Source organism: Drosophila teissieri, chromosome 2L (assembly GCF_016746235.2).
Source record: "Drosophila teissieri strain GT53w chromosome 2L, Prin_Dtei_1.1, whole genome shotgun sequence".
NCBI classification, from domain to species: Eukaryota; Metazoa; Arthropoda; class Insecta; order Diptera; family Drosophilidae; genus Drosophila; species Drosophila teissieri.
This window is the reverse complement of record NC_053029.1, coordinates 12636417-12649303: the sequence shown is the minus strand read 5'-3', so window position 1 is coordinate 12649303 and position 12887 is coordinate 12636417. Positions and strand designations below refer to the sequence as shown.

Here is a 12887-nt window from a genome sequence, read left to right as displayed (position 1 = left end):
TGTTGGCGCCACCGGGAACAGCAGAACTATCAAACTCCACCGGATGGCTGGCCATCTAGGGCAACTTGATCGACTGGACCTCAGACTCCGGACTGAGACTTTCTGCTCCAACTGCGACTGGACCTCGCAATCGAGGTGGAGGCATCAGTGCAATAACATCTGGTAACAGCAATCTGCGATGAAGAGCTTCTTTTTTACAACGTCTGCAACTTCCTCTCTTATCGCTGGCAACAAATTGACCATTTCAATTAATGAAACGCACTTAAACAGCAAAGTGTTTTGTTGTCCGCCGTTTGCCACTCAAGTGTTGGCGCTAATGAACATGGCCCATCGTAAAGGCCAGCATCGAGATGGTCCTTTATTTTTGCCACTTCTGCTACTTCTGCCGCCTCGTCCCGCTCACATTTGCATATTTTGTTGTCGAGATTAAGCGCGTAAATTTGTCGTTAAAAATCATGTTTGAGATCGGCCACAGACAAAGACACAGAAACAGGGACACACACGCGATTGCCCAAGTGAAAAGGAGGTAACAAAAATTCCAAACACAGGCAGCTGTAGCTGTTGATGTTGATTTTAACTGTTTCGGTTCGAAATCGTTTCTCGTATTTTGATTGCGAGCCGCTCGATTTGATTGATGGCTGTCGCCTCACGGCGCATGCGCGGCATGTCTATGCCAACTGACGTACTGATTTACCGTTGCCTGATAAGCCAACTAGCCGAAAAAACAAAAACACAAAAAAGGCCTGAGACCCGAAAAAACGAGTGGCAATTACCTCAAGTGGAGCAGCAGCATTTGGCATTTGCATAAATTGGCCGAAAAACAAAAACAAAAGCACACAAAAATCGGGGGAAAATATCTAGCCAACTGAAACGAAACGAAACGATTGGGGGAAGGCAATGAAATCGGAGCTTTCTTCGTGACTGGCGACGTTTTCCCAGCGTTTCGAGCCGAGAAGTCCTCCATAATGAGTGAGGTGAAGTGAAGTGAAGTGGTGAACCCAGGGGTCACAGATGTCCAGAGCAATTGGATGTTACAATTTGTTTGGCCAGCGACAAGTCAATTTGGGGTTACATGCCCTCGGCAGAAGTTGGTTAAGTTAACTATCAAACAACTAGCTTTAAAACTGACTTTTTAGAAATCTGGGTTCATTTCATTCCCATGTATAATGGAATTAACATTTCTGAATACACACCTACACCCAATTAGCAAGCAGAGCATGGAAATGCTCTTAATCTACCAGCTCCGTAATTAGTTTACCATTATAATTTTTAATTGACTCTGGCCGCCGCAAACAAGATGGAAAATGCTGTGCAGAAGCAGCGGGAAAATTACAATTGTAATTTTATGCAACACGCAGCCGCAAAATGATTTTCACAGCAAATTATGCGGCCAACCGCAGTTGTTCCGCCGTGGAACATGCAACATGGATTTCCCACGCATGCCCCCAATGAATGAATACATACATATGTATATATAGAGATATATCTATGGCGCAGAAGCCACTTCCGCGACTTTAACCTGCCGCAGAAGTGAAGAAACCAAATTTGCGTTTTTGATTAAATCGTGGGATAGATCAAAGCCATCTTATCAGGCATCTGCTGGGTGTTCAAGTTTTTGTTTGCTCCATGGGAAAAGCTAGACTTGATGAGAATTCAGAGTCTTAGAATGACGGAAGTGGAGGCTGATGAAAGATTATGCCTCGGTGCTGACGGATTCATGGCACCATTAACTTGTTCTTTATTGATTTATTTTCTAGAATTATAAAACTAAATGAGGATTTGAAGAGTAACCTATGCATGCAGGTGAGTAATCAAATTTAAAGTGACAAAACAAGAAGAGTTAATATACCATGTGATGGTATAAAGATCTCTGCACAGTTAATGGCACTGGAAGAATTCACGGGGTACTTTTCATACAACCCGTGATCTCTTAGTGGCATCTATGGTGCGAGAATGAAACATCCAAGTGAAACAAAATCCAAATAAATCAAACTTAAAAATGTGCTAATGTGAACTGCATTGAAGCGGTAGCTCAAAGGAAATCAATTCCCTCTGCTATGAAAGTAAATTAATAATTAGAGCGGCCTAATTAGCACCTCCAGTCGCAGAGTCAGCCCCAAAAAGCAATCTAATTCATAAATTTCAAATCTGTAGGCAGGGAAAACCTTTCCAAAAATCTAAAAAAAAAAAAAAAAGCTGAGAAAGGGAAGTGAGTGGAGCCGATCGAGGGAATGGAGAGTTTATGGGGCCGGACATGGTGGCAGCCTTGAAAAATCACCTTTCACACCGCCTAGAGTTCTCTTATTTTTTGTAAGCTCTTTTATTTCTTTATTTTTACCCACAATTAACAGTTCAATGAACCAGGTGGCCGCCGATGCTCTGCAGTCCCTTGAAGTTCCAGCCCAGAGGATGGGAGAAGAGACGAACTCACAAAGTACCAATCTCCCGAAGAATAGCACAAAGCCCATGGATAATAGCCCAATGGAGCTGTTGGGCATGCCATCGCTACGAAAAAAAAAGAGGAAAAGATACATACTGATACAAAAAAAAAAAACTAAAGGCTAAGCGAGGTAAAAAAAGATAATTAACTTTTTTTTCTTTTAGCACTAAGTATGCCAAAGAGGAAGCACTAACAACAGCAACAGCAACGGCAAGAAATTACAACACATTACAATGGATGGGGGTTCGGCAAGTGTGAGAGAGTTCCCTTGAGTCGGCGTCGTCGTCGGCGCTAGCCATCTCTTTCTCGGCCCTTATGTCCGTCTCTTTCCGCCGCTAAACGCTTCAATGATTTTGTCATGCATAAATTTCGCAGGTTTGCTGAAATTTCTGCACTCCACCGCCGGGCGAGAATCAAATAAATTCCGGCACAAAACTCTTTTTCCCTGCTGGCCAAGTTCCGCTCGAGCTAACTTATGCGGAAAAAGGGGCTTTTTTTTAATGATGACGCTTCCTGTTTGCCGGCCGCACATATACTTATACTTATACTTATGAGACACCTTGAGCGTTGATATCTTCCAGACGAGAAGCTTCAATTGAAATTTGTACTTAATTAAGCCTGGTATGGCGCATCGGCTTTCCTTTGATCGGCGGTTGGGAAGGCATTCTGGGAATTCGTCAAGTTGGCGATACCAGCGAGCAATTATTCACTTAAGATTAAAACAATTTTTTAAATGCGGGAAAATAAAATGCATAAATAGTTTTTCAATATAAAAGATGGCAACGCATTTGTGCAGGCTATATGAGTTGTGTCAACATTTCTTTACAATATAAACTAGGCTTCATCCTAAAGTTTAAATTCCTTGACCATCTTGTTTATAAGAATAGTTAATCTTTATATGTATGTATACTTTGTATATCTTTAATGTATATTTAAAAAGTCAGAACTAATCTGGACCTTAAACTAGAAGTAAATTAGATTTATTACTTAGAAATGCATTTATCAATATAATTTGTTGAAATTTGCTGAATGAAAATACTAGCGTAATATATACAATAAATCATGCACTAGCTAAATAATATTTGATTAGTTTTACAATAAATGAAACAAGATACAATATATGTTTACAATTTTTATCGGCTTTCGCTTGAATGTTAATGATCTTACTGATTTTAGAATGCATAAACATGAATGTGTTTTCAGTTGACAAGTAATATCATAACTGCAATACTTTTATATAAAATCCAAATACCGAAGTGGCTAACGAGCTGCAACAAAGTTGCATATTTTTCGTGTTATATATAACACGATATTGTTAATGCGATCTGCATTCCATTGGCTCATTATATTCGTTACGGAAGTACATGTACCCAGCCAGATGGTAGGGAAATCCAATTGATTGGCGGCAAATGGTTTAAATTTCTGCATAATTCAATGCGCACGCGTTCTGGTTTTAGTTTCGGCAATTTTCTTCTCCTTTATTTTCCCGCAGACACAGCTGCAGAAAATGGTCAAGAAAACTTGGTGGGAACAGCAAGGGAAGGGCAGTCGCAGGAGGGGCAAGTAGTTGGGTCTGCTCCGATTCGGAATCATTAAATAGACGACAGGCGAAATCGAAATTGCAGTGCCAAAGTTGCCGCCTGCTGTTGCAGCAGTTGCTGTTTTCTGAAAACAGAGATGGCAAGCTAGTTCCTCTTATCTAGGTACTTACATACTTTAAATAGTACACAGATACAGAAGTTCAGTGTATTGTATGTAACCCTAAACTTTCATGATTTTAGCATATAAACGACCTCATTGTTCAAGCTTTTACATTACTTAATTTTATTACACATTAAAAGTTGCTTTACAGTTCTGACGATTGCCAATTTTAGAAGTTGCTTACACTATTTCATAATTTGCATACTAATTAGCCAATAAAAATCTTAGAAAACAGTTCAAGTCGGCATTAAGCTTAACTCATTTAAATAATAATACAATATCCACTAATTAATGGATACTAAAAGGTGTGCATTGCAGTGGGTATTAAAAGTATTTGTTATGATACTGATCTTATTTTTAGAAAACTCCTTAACTATGTAACACGTTCTTAGTTTGTTTTTTGTAAATGCTGGTGTTACTACAAAATGTACCTGGCTTACAAAGTTACAACTTGTACCTGAATTCTGCGCATCACTGGTGGCCAGTTGTTGTTGCTGGTGTCGCAGGGTTGTTGGGAAAATTTGAAAATTACCTTTAATCAGAGCGAAAATGAGATGGCTAATTTGAGTGTGCCGGAATCGGAATTTGGCTGGAAAATGGAAAATGCCGACTGTGGGAATTGCAGTTCCTGTCATTTCGGTCAGTGGGAAAACTTTTTTGGCGTGGGTGGGCGACAGAGACAGCAGCTGTGCGTCGGAATGCATCCCGTCTCGTTCCCGCTCTCGTTCCTTGATCCTAACTCGCTGAGAACTGGACTTGGTTCACATAAACAAAAGAGATCGCTGACCATGTTATGCAAAATTGCCACACGGCACCAAAAGATCTAGATTAAAATATCCTAGTCTGACAAACGATAGATGGGAGGCAAAAGATATTCATCGTTTTGGAATATGACTTCTTCGTCCTTAGCTGACATCGCTTTTAAATCCCTAATTTTTTAAATAATGCTAGATTTTGGAATACATGCTTATGAAGAAAGCTATAAAGTTCGAAAACAAATATACTTTTACACCTTCTTAAACTTATTTATTTTGTTTTGTTATGTTTGTTGTTTGAAATAAATACCTATTAAAAGTTGACAGAGAACTTAAGCTATATCTAAGCTTATTTAAATGTTTGGCGGAGTGATCAGCGTTTTCTCACAGTGCAGCTAGAAAGAGAGGCAGCTAGCACGCGCTTCGCTCGCCTGTTTTGATCTATGAGCTGCGATTACGAGGCGCAGCTAAAAGCTGCACAAATAAAGCGCGGCGATCTGCTCAAGTTGATCCCCAAGTGAGGCAGCTGCTGTGGATTTCTACTCCGTGGCTGCCAGCAGTTGCAAATGATGATGAGGCAGCGGCATCAACAACAATAACACCGCAGCAACAACCACAACAACGACAACAACGCCAACAACGCGACTCGGGCCAGGAGGCCATGACAAGCGACAAGTTGTCGTTAGGCCCAAAATTAGATGCATTTTGTATGCCAGGCATAGATCGCTGGCGAGAGCAATAGCTTACACTGCGAAAAATACGGGGCCCAAGTGTCAAACGAAGCCTCCTTCAAAAGTAGTTGAAAAAAGCATCTGTCGTACAATCGCATTGTTACAAATGGCTAAGTGTTTGAGTACTCATAAAAAAACTACTTTGCAACCCCAGTTTATAAACTGATTTCTCTCAGTGCAGCCATTCACCTATGTGGGAAAGAGAAGGCCAGACGGCGAGCTGACTGCAGTTATGGGCTTAGGGTAAACATTTGGCGACGCATCAATGCAGCTGGCCAAGAGCTACAAAAACAGCAACTACAACAACAACACCATCGAAACATCGTCCACCAACAACAAGCACAACAACTACAACAAGAGCTACAACAACAACATTAAGCTGCAGCTTGTGGAGTGTGCAAATATTTTAGCAGCAATTTTCAGCTTAAATGCCTGCAAAACGAGGCGCATCGTGTGCCCAACAGCTTTTGGCGGCTCAGAGGTTTTCTTTATATTTCCCACTAGCATGTGGTATGATAATCATGTCCAGAAGTTTACTGCAATGTTCGTTGCCGCGAATATTATGAGAAATTGTTCTATTTCATTTTATTACCAACTGTTTGTGAATTTCGGTTACATTGTTGTTATATTTTAAGATCCTCCTGAAGTAGTAAGTTGGAATAAAATGAATAAAATGTTGTGAAATTATATATAATGTTTTGCTTTTTATTTTGTTTATTTTTATGTAATACATATTCTACGAATCTGATTTCATTTTTATTACCAACTGTTTGTGCATTTCGTTTAAATAGTTCGATTTTTGTTATATTTTAAGATACTCCTGAAAGTTGTATAAGATGAATAAAATGCTGTGAAATTATATATAATGTTTTTCTTTTTATTTTGTTTATTTTTATGTAATATATATTCTAACAATCTGATTTCCGGCTGGGGTAAAATGTGTTAAAGAGCATATGAATATGTAAGTATATCTTGTAAATCACCTGATAGTTAGGGGGTTACTGAGATACTTTGCCGATTATACCGAAATCAGTTTCACAAATTCTAACTAATAAGATTGATTATGCACTTTGGTTCGAATACAATTATAATTATTCCGAAACGTGTGTAATTAAAAGGTTCTATTCCAGCTAAATTTGGTTCCATGCCCATTTACTTGTTACACAATCTACAGAGGAATCTTGTGAAGAACCTATATATGATAGAAACCCCCCAATTAATGTAAAGCAAACGCAGATGGGGTTACTGATTGCGATTACCTGGCAATTAAGTAATATCTGTAACGAGTTAGAGCAGCCCCCATAACCAGATATTCAGATAGTAGTGCTCTCCGTTCATGTTCTCAGATACTCTCTCTGCACTGCGGGGAATTTCCTAGTGCTAATTAGTAAGCGGCGTACACGTGATGGCAATGACTCTTGATATCGGCACATAGATCTCACAATGCAAAACAGATGCCCAGTTCTCAGCTCCAAAGATCTCAGATAGCTCAGCACTCGGATTGCGTCAATCTGAGATGTGTGACGACCTCGAAGGCGGATCTTCGTAGATATCCCTAAAGTTCCTAAATCCAAAGTTCGGTTTTTGTTTTGGTATTCCGCTGGTCTGTCCCTGAATTTGTGCAGCAACCCCGTTCCCGATTCCAGTTTCCGTTATGCCCCCCTCCATCGAAAACGTTGCGTGTTGATTGATTTTATGCGAATTTCTGATACAAATTTATTAACAATTCAAATTGCAAGTTGAAGTTAAAAACTCAAGGCAAAAGGAACGGAAAGAGTTGGTTTGAAATTCAGCGGCTGTCAAACTGTTTTGGTTCGAGCCCATGGAGCGCTTAGCTCGGAAACCAACCTACGTGGTGAGTTTAACTAAGCAGTGGTGAGTTTATTCATTTGAAATTGATTTGAGTAGTTTTCTGTTAACATTCATAATTTGAATATTACTTGCTTTAAATTTTCATTACTTGGTTACATATTCAATCTTGCGCTTTTGCAACTGATCTATTTGTTTGGAGTACTCAGCTGATGCTTGCTTGGCGCGCAGAGCAGCTTCGTTTAAATCGTAAATCGAAAAGCGGTGATAGTTGTAGGTGAACATTTTCCGCTGGCCATCAACAAGTTGATCCTGATTCTGAACACACCTTGGGCTTATGAAGTAGGGCAGCTTCATAGTGGTCGGTGTGTCCACTTGCTCAGTTTTCTGCTCCGACTTTTCTTTGGGACTTGCATAGGATTTAATCAAAGTTGGGAAACTGCGAACATGGGTCAGTGGCCAGTGAGGAAGTCTCTTTGCACTGCCCCTAATCATAGTCAACATATTTCCTGGAAACGGAGACAGGAAGTAGTAGAGGTTTTTCTGGGATGATGGCCAAAAGTCAAGAGGGCTCGCTTACTAGCTCAGTTTTTCTCGTTCTCGTTTGCTGAGCTCCCCCGAAATCGGTTTTTGTGTGCTGCTTTGTTTGTGGCCCACGGACTTGACATTCGCAGCGCAGGCAAACTGTTTTCCAGTTCTTCATCACTTGTTTTTCTTTTCCCGCTTTTCCCTTTCCCTTTGGCCATGTCAGCCCATTGTCAAGCCGAAGGGCTTAAGGGAACCAGTCGGGCTGCGCTTTTGATGAACTTTTAAGTGATTTCCTGCCGAGGACTCGCTTGCGTCATGCACAACAGCTGCAAGTAGCTCACCATGTCACTTCAACAGGGCTTTCTTTTTTATTTAATTTACCAAATTTTGACGTTAACCCATGTCGAGGCGCTAAAGCTGTGCAGCTTGTCATTGCTTAAAGCTAAACCAGGTGAAGGGTAACATTTAAATCTTCAAATCAGTTTATATCCTTATTAGTTCTGTTGGTTCAACCTAAGAAACTTTTGCATCTTAAACAGTGAAGCTTACTTAAATTTGCCCTCAATTAAAAGCATTTAAAAGTAATGCAACGTTTTTGTTTCAAAGAATCCATTTGATTTCCCTATTCAAAATAAACGATTGCTGACTTATTAACACCTTAGAACTTAAATCAAAATGTGTACAAAGTAAAACTTCGGAATTTACAAAGTATTTCCGACAATCTCCCAATCAAAGTGGCTTACACCCGACCGCAATTTTCACTCGCCTCTGACTGGTTTTCATTACCTTTTGCCACTTTGTTATTGCCTTGCCATCTAAGCTAACCCTTTCGCCTCCCCAAGTGAAACACTCAAGTGCAACTTTAGTTTTAAGTGTACACGAGACAAACTTTATGGAAGGGAGCAGCAAACTTTCACGCCATGCTGTTTATTATTAAAAAATTTGTAGCCACTATGCTGTCCCGAGGAAACTTGGCTCCGGGGTTTATGGCCAAGTTGCGAGCACACGTGTCCATGAAGCTTGAGTTGTGGGGCAGCAAAGGGGGCGAGGGTGGCGAAAAGTCGTGTGTGGAAGTGCAGCATCCATGACCAAAGTGTCAGAGTCCATGAAAGGCGATTAGGGTCAACTGGCTTTGGTTAGTTGGCCAGAAGGAGCCACAATGCAGAGCCAAAAGGCAGACCGAAAAATCCTTTACCACCTGTGGACGACACTGAGTTAGCCACACTTAATTGTTAATTGGCGAGTTGACGTGAATTAAGTTTGCAAAAGAGCATACCGACTTCGTTGAAGTCCAGCAGCCTTGCTTGTGTAATCTGGTTTATTTTTTTTTACATTTTCACATTGATGCAGTTGACTAACTATCGAGTAACACAAAAACAATTAAACTTAGTACTAAAGTTAGCGGGTTGGAGACCGTTAGAGCTTGTGTTAGTTTCTTGGCAGAGTTTGCTGTATGCATTAGAGAAGGGCGAAGGGACGAGAAGCTGAGAGTATAACCAAATCCCCGACTCTAGGCTAGGTGAACACAGGATTCGATCTAGAACTTATGGTCTAAACATATTCGTGGTCCGGTTGGCAGATCGCTGAGGTCGCTGGTTGGAGTTTCGTATGAGTTCAGTTGAAGATGGGTGGATTCATCTGCGCCTTTCTGCAGGATTTACCAGTTCTTCGAGCGCCGTTCGGCGCTGTTGGAACGCAGCTCCTCGCTCTCCCGCCGACCCTCCGAGCGGTCATCCAGTCTGTCCAGCTGCCAGAGATCGTTGTTCAGCAGGCGGCGTCCATTGGACCAACTCAAAGCAGCTCCAGCTCGGGCGGCATTGCCATTCAGCCGGGTGGTTATCAATCCGTTGAGGTTGCCGGACTCCAACAGCAGCGGCGAACTGATCAGCTGCGCCTGGACGGTGGCACTGGAGGGCTGACTGAGGATCAGCGGCTGGGCACTGCGATCGATGGTGATGCGGGCGTTGGGCAACTGGCGCCAGGCCTCCAGGTCGCGTTCCCTGGTCAGCAGAGTGGTGGTCCTCGAGGAGCTGGTGCTGGTGGCGGCGGCGGGCAGACGGGAGGCGAGCAGAGTGGGCGGATGGGAGACCACGGTGGCCTGAATGCTGGGCAGGCTTTGGGCCAGCAGCAGGGTCTGCTGGTCGAGCAATCGCTGGTTCTGGCTCTGACGACGCTCCGCTTGCTGGCGGCGATCCTCGCGGTCACGCTGCTCCCGATCCCGCTGCTCCCGCTGTTCCCGCTGATCCCGCTCCCGGAGTTCACGATCACGGAGCTCACGCTCGCGCAGCTCCCGATCCCGGAGTTCCTGTTCCCGCTGCTGGCGCTCGCGCTGTTCCCGCTCCCGCTGCTCCCGCTCGCGCTGCTCACGATCCCGCTCCTCGCGATCGCGCTGCTCCTGGAGGCGCTGCAGATCCCTCAGTTGCTGCTCCTGCTGCAGACGCTGCTGCTCCTGCTGCTGCACCTGCTGCTGGAACTGCTCCATGAGCTGCTGGGCCTGGTTGCGTGCCTGGTTCTCCGATTCGCGACGACTCTGCGCCTCCAGCTGCAGTTGGCTGGCCTGCTGAGCCTCTGCCAGGGATTGGGCTTCCGCGATGGCCTGGGCAGTGAGACGGGTCTGCAGTTCCTCGAGGCTGTTGAAACGGGACGAACTGGAGGAGGAGAGTCTTTGCTGCTGCTGCTCATCCAGACGCTGCTTGGAGACAATGGCGTTGAAGCCACTCACATCGTCGGCCGTGTACTCCACAATGCGACGGGTGCCATCGGGTTCGATCAGGGAGTACTGGCCCTTGACCAGGTCGCCGTCGCGCTTCTCCTCCTGCCGCTTGTCGTCGCCGGTGAGCGAGTCCCTCACATCGTAGGCGAAGCTGTACTGCGGACGACTGTCGTAGTCCTCGCTGGAATTGGGTGCCAAGGTGGTGGCATCATCGTCGTCATCGTTGCCATCATCTCGGTTCAGATCTCCACGCAGTTGCTGCTGCTGCTGCTGCTGGAGGCTGGAGGACTTGACCAGCTGGCTGAAATCGATGGGACGCAGGAACGCCGAGTTGGCCACATTGCAGGTTAGGAGACTCAGGCAGAGCAACAAGTATGTCTGGAAGCGGAAAGGATGCACACAGGATTCGAATTAAATGGCTGTGCGGCATAAATCACTCGTTGGCCTCATCAATTTGTCATTCCACAATGGTTCTCCCGTTTTATTTGTTAGTTGCGATGGGTCATAAATTAAAATCGACAACAGGCGATTCATGTTAGTGAACAAAAAAAAAAAATGGTGGGATTTGTTGGTTTGTCCGACTCTATTGGCTGTCAGGTTTGCAAAAAGATGACTGAACAATACTATAAAATACACTGACAGCTGATGGGAGATACTCTAAGTAATACATCTTTCACTGCGAAATAGCAGAAACTCTGTGACAACTTAAATCACTTATTTAATGATTTCTGTATTTTAGTGAATATTTTAGTTCCTTTTTTAACAAAATTTTACTATGCAAATGTATAGAGATTTTCCTAGCGTGTTAAATCTTTTTCATTCGAATAAAACCAAGCTCGGTTGATTCCATTTGGCTTATGCCACATCGCTGGGATTGCAAATTGGCCTAATGCGCTTGGGTCCTTATCGTTTTGTATTTTTGATTATCCTGATTTATGGCCCCAGCTTCCACTTGCCGCATTTACATGGCGGCGGAGCAACAACGAGAATTTATGGCCGCCGGCGGTTGACGGAAAACTTACCCGTTTCATGGCTGCTGACGTTAAGTATTCGACTAGTTGGCTGCTGGTTATTGCTGGTTATTTGTTTGGCTGCTGCTGCTGTTTGCCGCTTGCTGCCGATGGCGAACTGATGCCACCTCCAACGCCCACTAGCCATTTTATAATGGCAGGGGAAAAAGGGCCATCGCCAGAACCTGACCACACCTGATACGCCGGGCCAGCAGCTTTCAAATTTGTTTAGTTAGGGTTACAAATGACCTTCCCGAGGCACAGATACAGCTGCAGCTGCAGATAAATTGGAGCTGCAGTGCAGCATTCACTTTTGAGCAATGGCAGCACGAAATTGTCAACCACTGGGCCAAAACAATGTGCAATGCGCTGCAAGTGGGTGGCAAATCGGTGGGCGCCTATGAAAACGGCCAGCAAACATGGCCTACGGAAATTGGAAATAGGCCTGTCTTTGCTGCGCTTCGGTCTCATGAATTTGAAATTTTGTAAGCCCTCATCCACTCATCCAGCCGAGATCCGATTGCAAAATGCTCCAAAAAACCAGGCGTTGGCATAGGAAGGCAAAGAAAAAACAAAAACGAGGGGGATATTTGATAGCTGACCACAGGTAAGTAAAAGAGGCGCCGGGCTGGAACGCTCACCCTAATGGACTTCCCCTGTAACCAGGCACACTTTATCGATTATCTCGATTCATTATCCGACAGGTTTTCCATCATCATGCGTAGTATATGTAGTAACGAGAGCTGTGGCTCATTTGTTGTCTTTTGCGGAGATAGTGATAGTTTGCAGGAAGTGCAGATCTGCTCAACGGATGTGGGTTTCGTTGATTTTGATTGATTTATGATTTGATGCAGGCAGTTGGACAGCTCTGTGTGTTTCCAATTATGATTTTATTCAGAGTGGAATCATGGAATTAAAAACCGGAATAAAAGAGAAGAAAGCAGCATTTGTTTTTGTGAAAAATGTCCTGTTTTCAATCCAACATTGCTGGCTAAGAAGTAAATTACTTTTTATTAAATCTAAAGACTGCTTAAATATTTTCCGTTTTGGGTATGTTCTAATTTTGTTTGTATCTAAATACCTATCTAATCTCTTAAAATTATTGCACACATTTAAATTTTATGCATAACTGGAACGACTCTCAAATTTTAAAGTTATATATGTCAGACTTCGAGTTGTAAAATAAATATTATATATTAT

At 43.1% G+C, this 12887-nt stretch overlaps 2 protein-coding genes and 1 long non-coding RNA gene across 3 annotated transcripts; 1 reads left to right on the top strand and 2 right to left on the bottom strand.

Annotated features, from left to right (window-relative positions):
* The first annotated feature begins 2149 nt into the window (after positions 1–2149).
* LOC122626384 lies at positions 2150–3174 on the top strand. The gene is made up of 3 exons (XR_006326703.1): positions 2150–2310; positions 2365–2757; positions 2816–3174. It is a non-coding gene; the product is annotated as an uncharacterized LOC122626384 (long non-coding RNA).
* Positions 3175–7406: 4232 nt separating this feature from the next.
* LOC122626508 lies at positions 7407–8108 on the bottom strand. The gene is made up of 2 exons (XM_043806791.1): positions 8017–8108; positions 7407–7945 (listed from the first exon to the last, which is right to left on the bottom strand). Exon 2 carries the CDS (start codon positions 7938–7940, stop codon positions 7584–7586), a length of 357 nt encoding a protein of 118 aa, XP_043662726.1. The 5' UTR covers positions 7941–7945; positions 8017–8108; the 3' UTR covers positions 7407–7583.
* A 1175-nt stretch (positions 8109–9283) lies between these two features.
* Positions 9284–12092, bottom strand: LOC122619055 (trichohyalin). Its single transcript, XM_043795746.1, has 2 exons — positions 11700–12092; positions 9284–11055 (listed from the first exon to the last, which is right to left on the bottom strand). Exons 1-2 carry the CDS (start codon positions 11706–11708, stop codon positions 9622–9624), a joined length of 1443 nt encoding a protein of 480 aa, XP_043651681.1. The 5' UTR covers positions 11709–12092; the 3' UTR covers positions 9284–9621.
* Between the last annotated feature and the right edge of the window lie 795 nt (positions 12093–12887).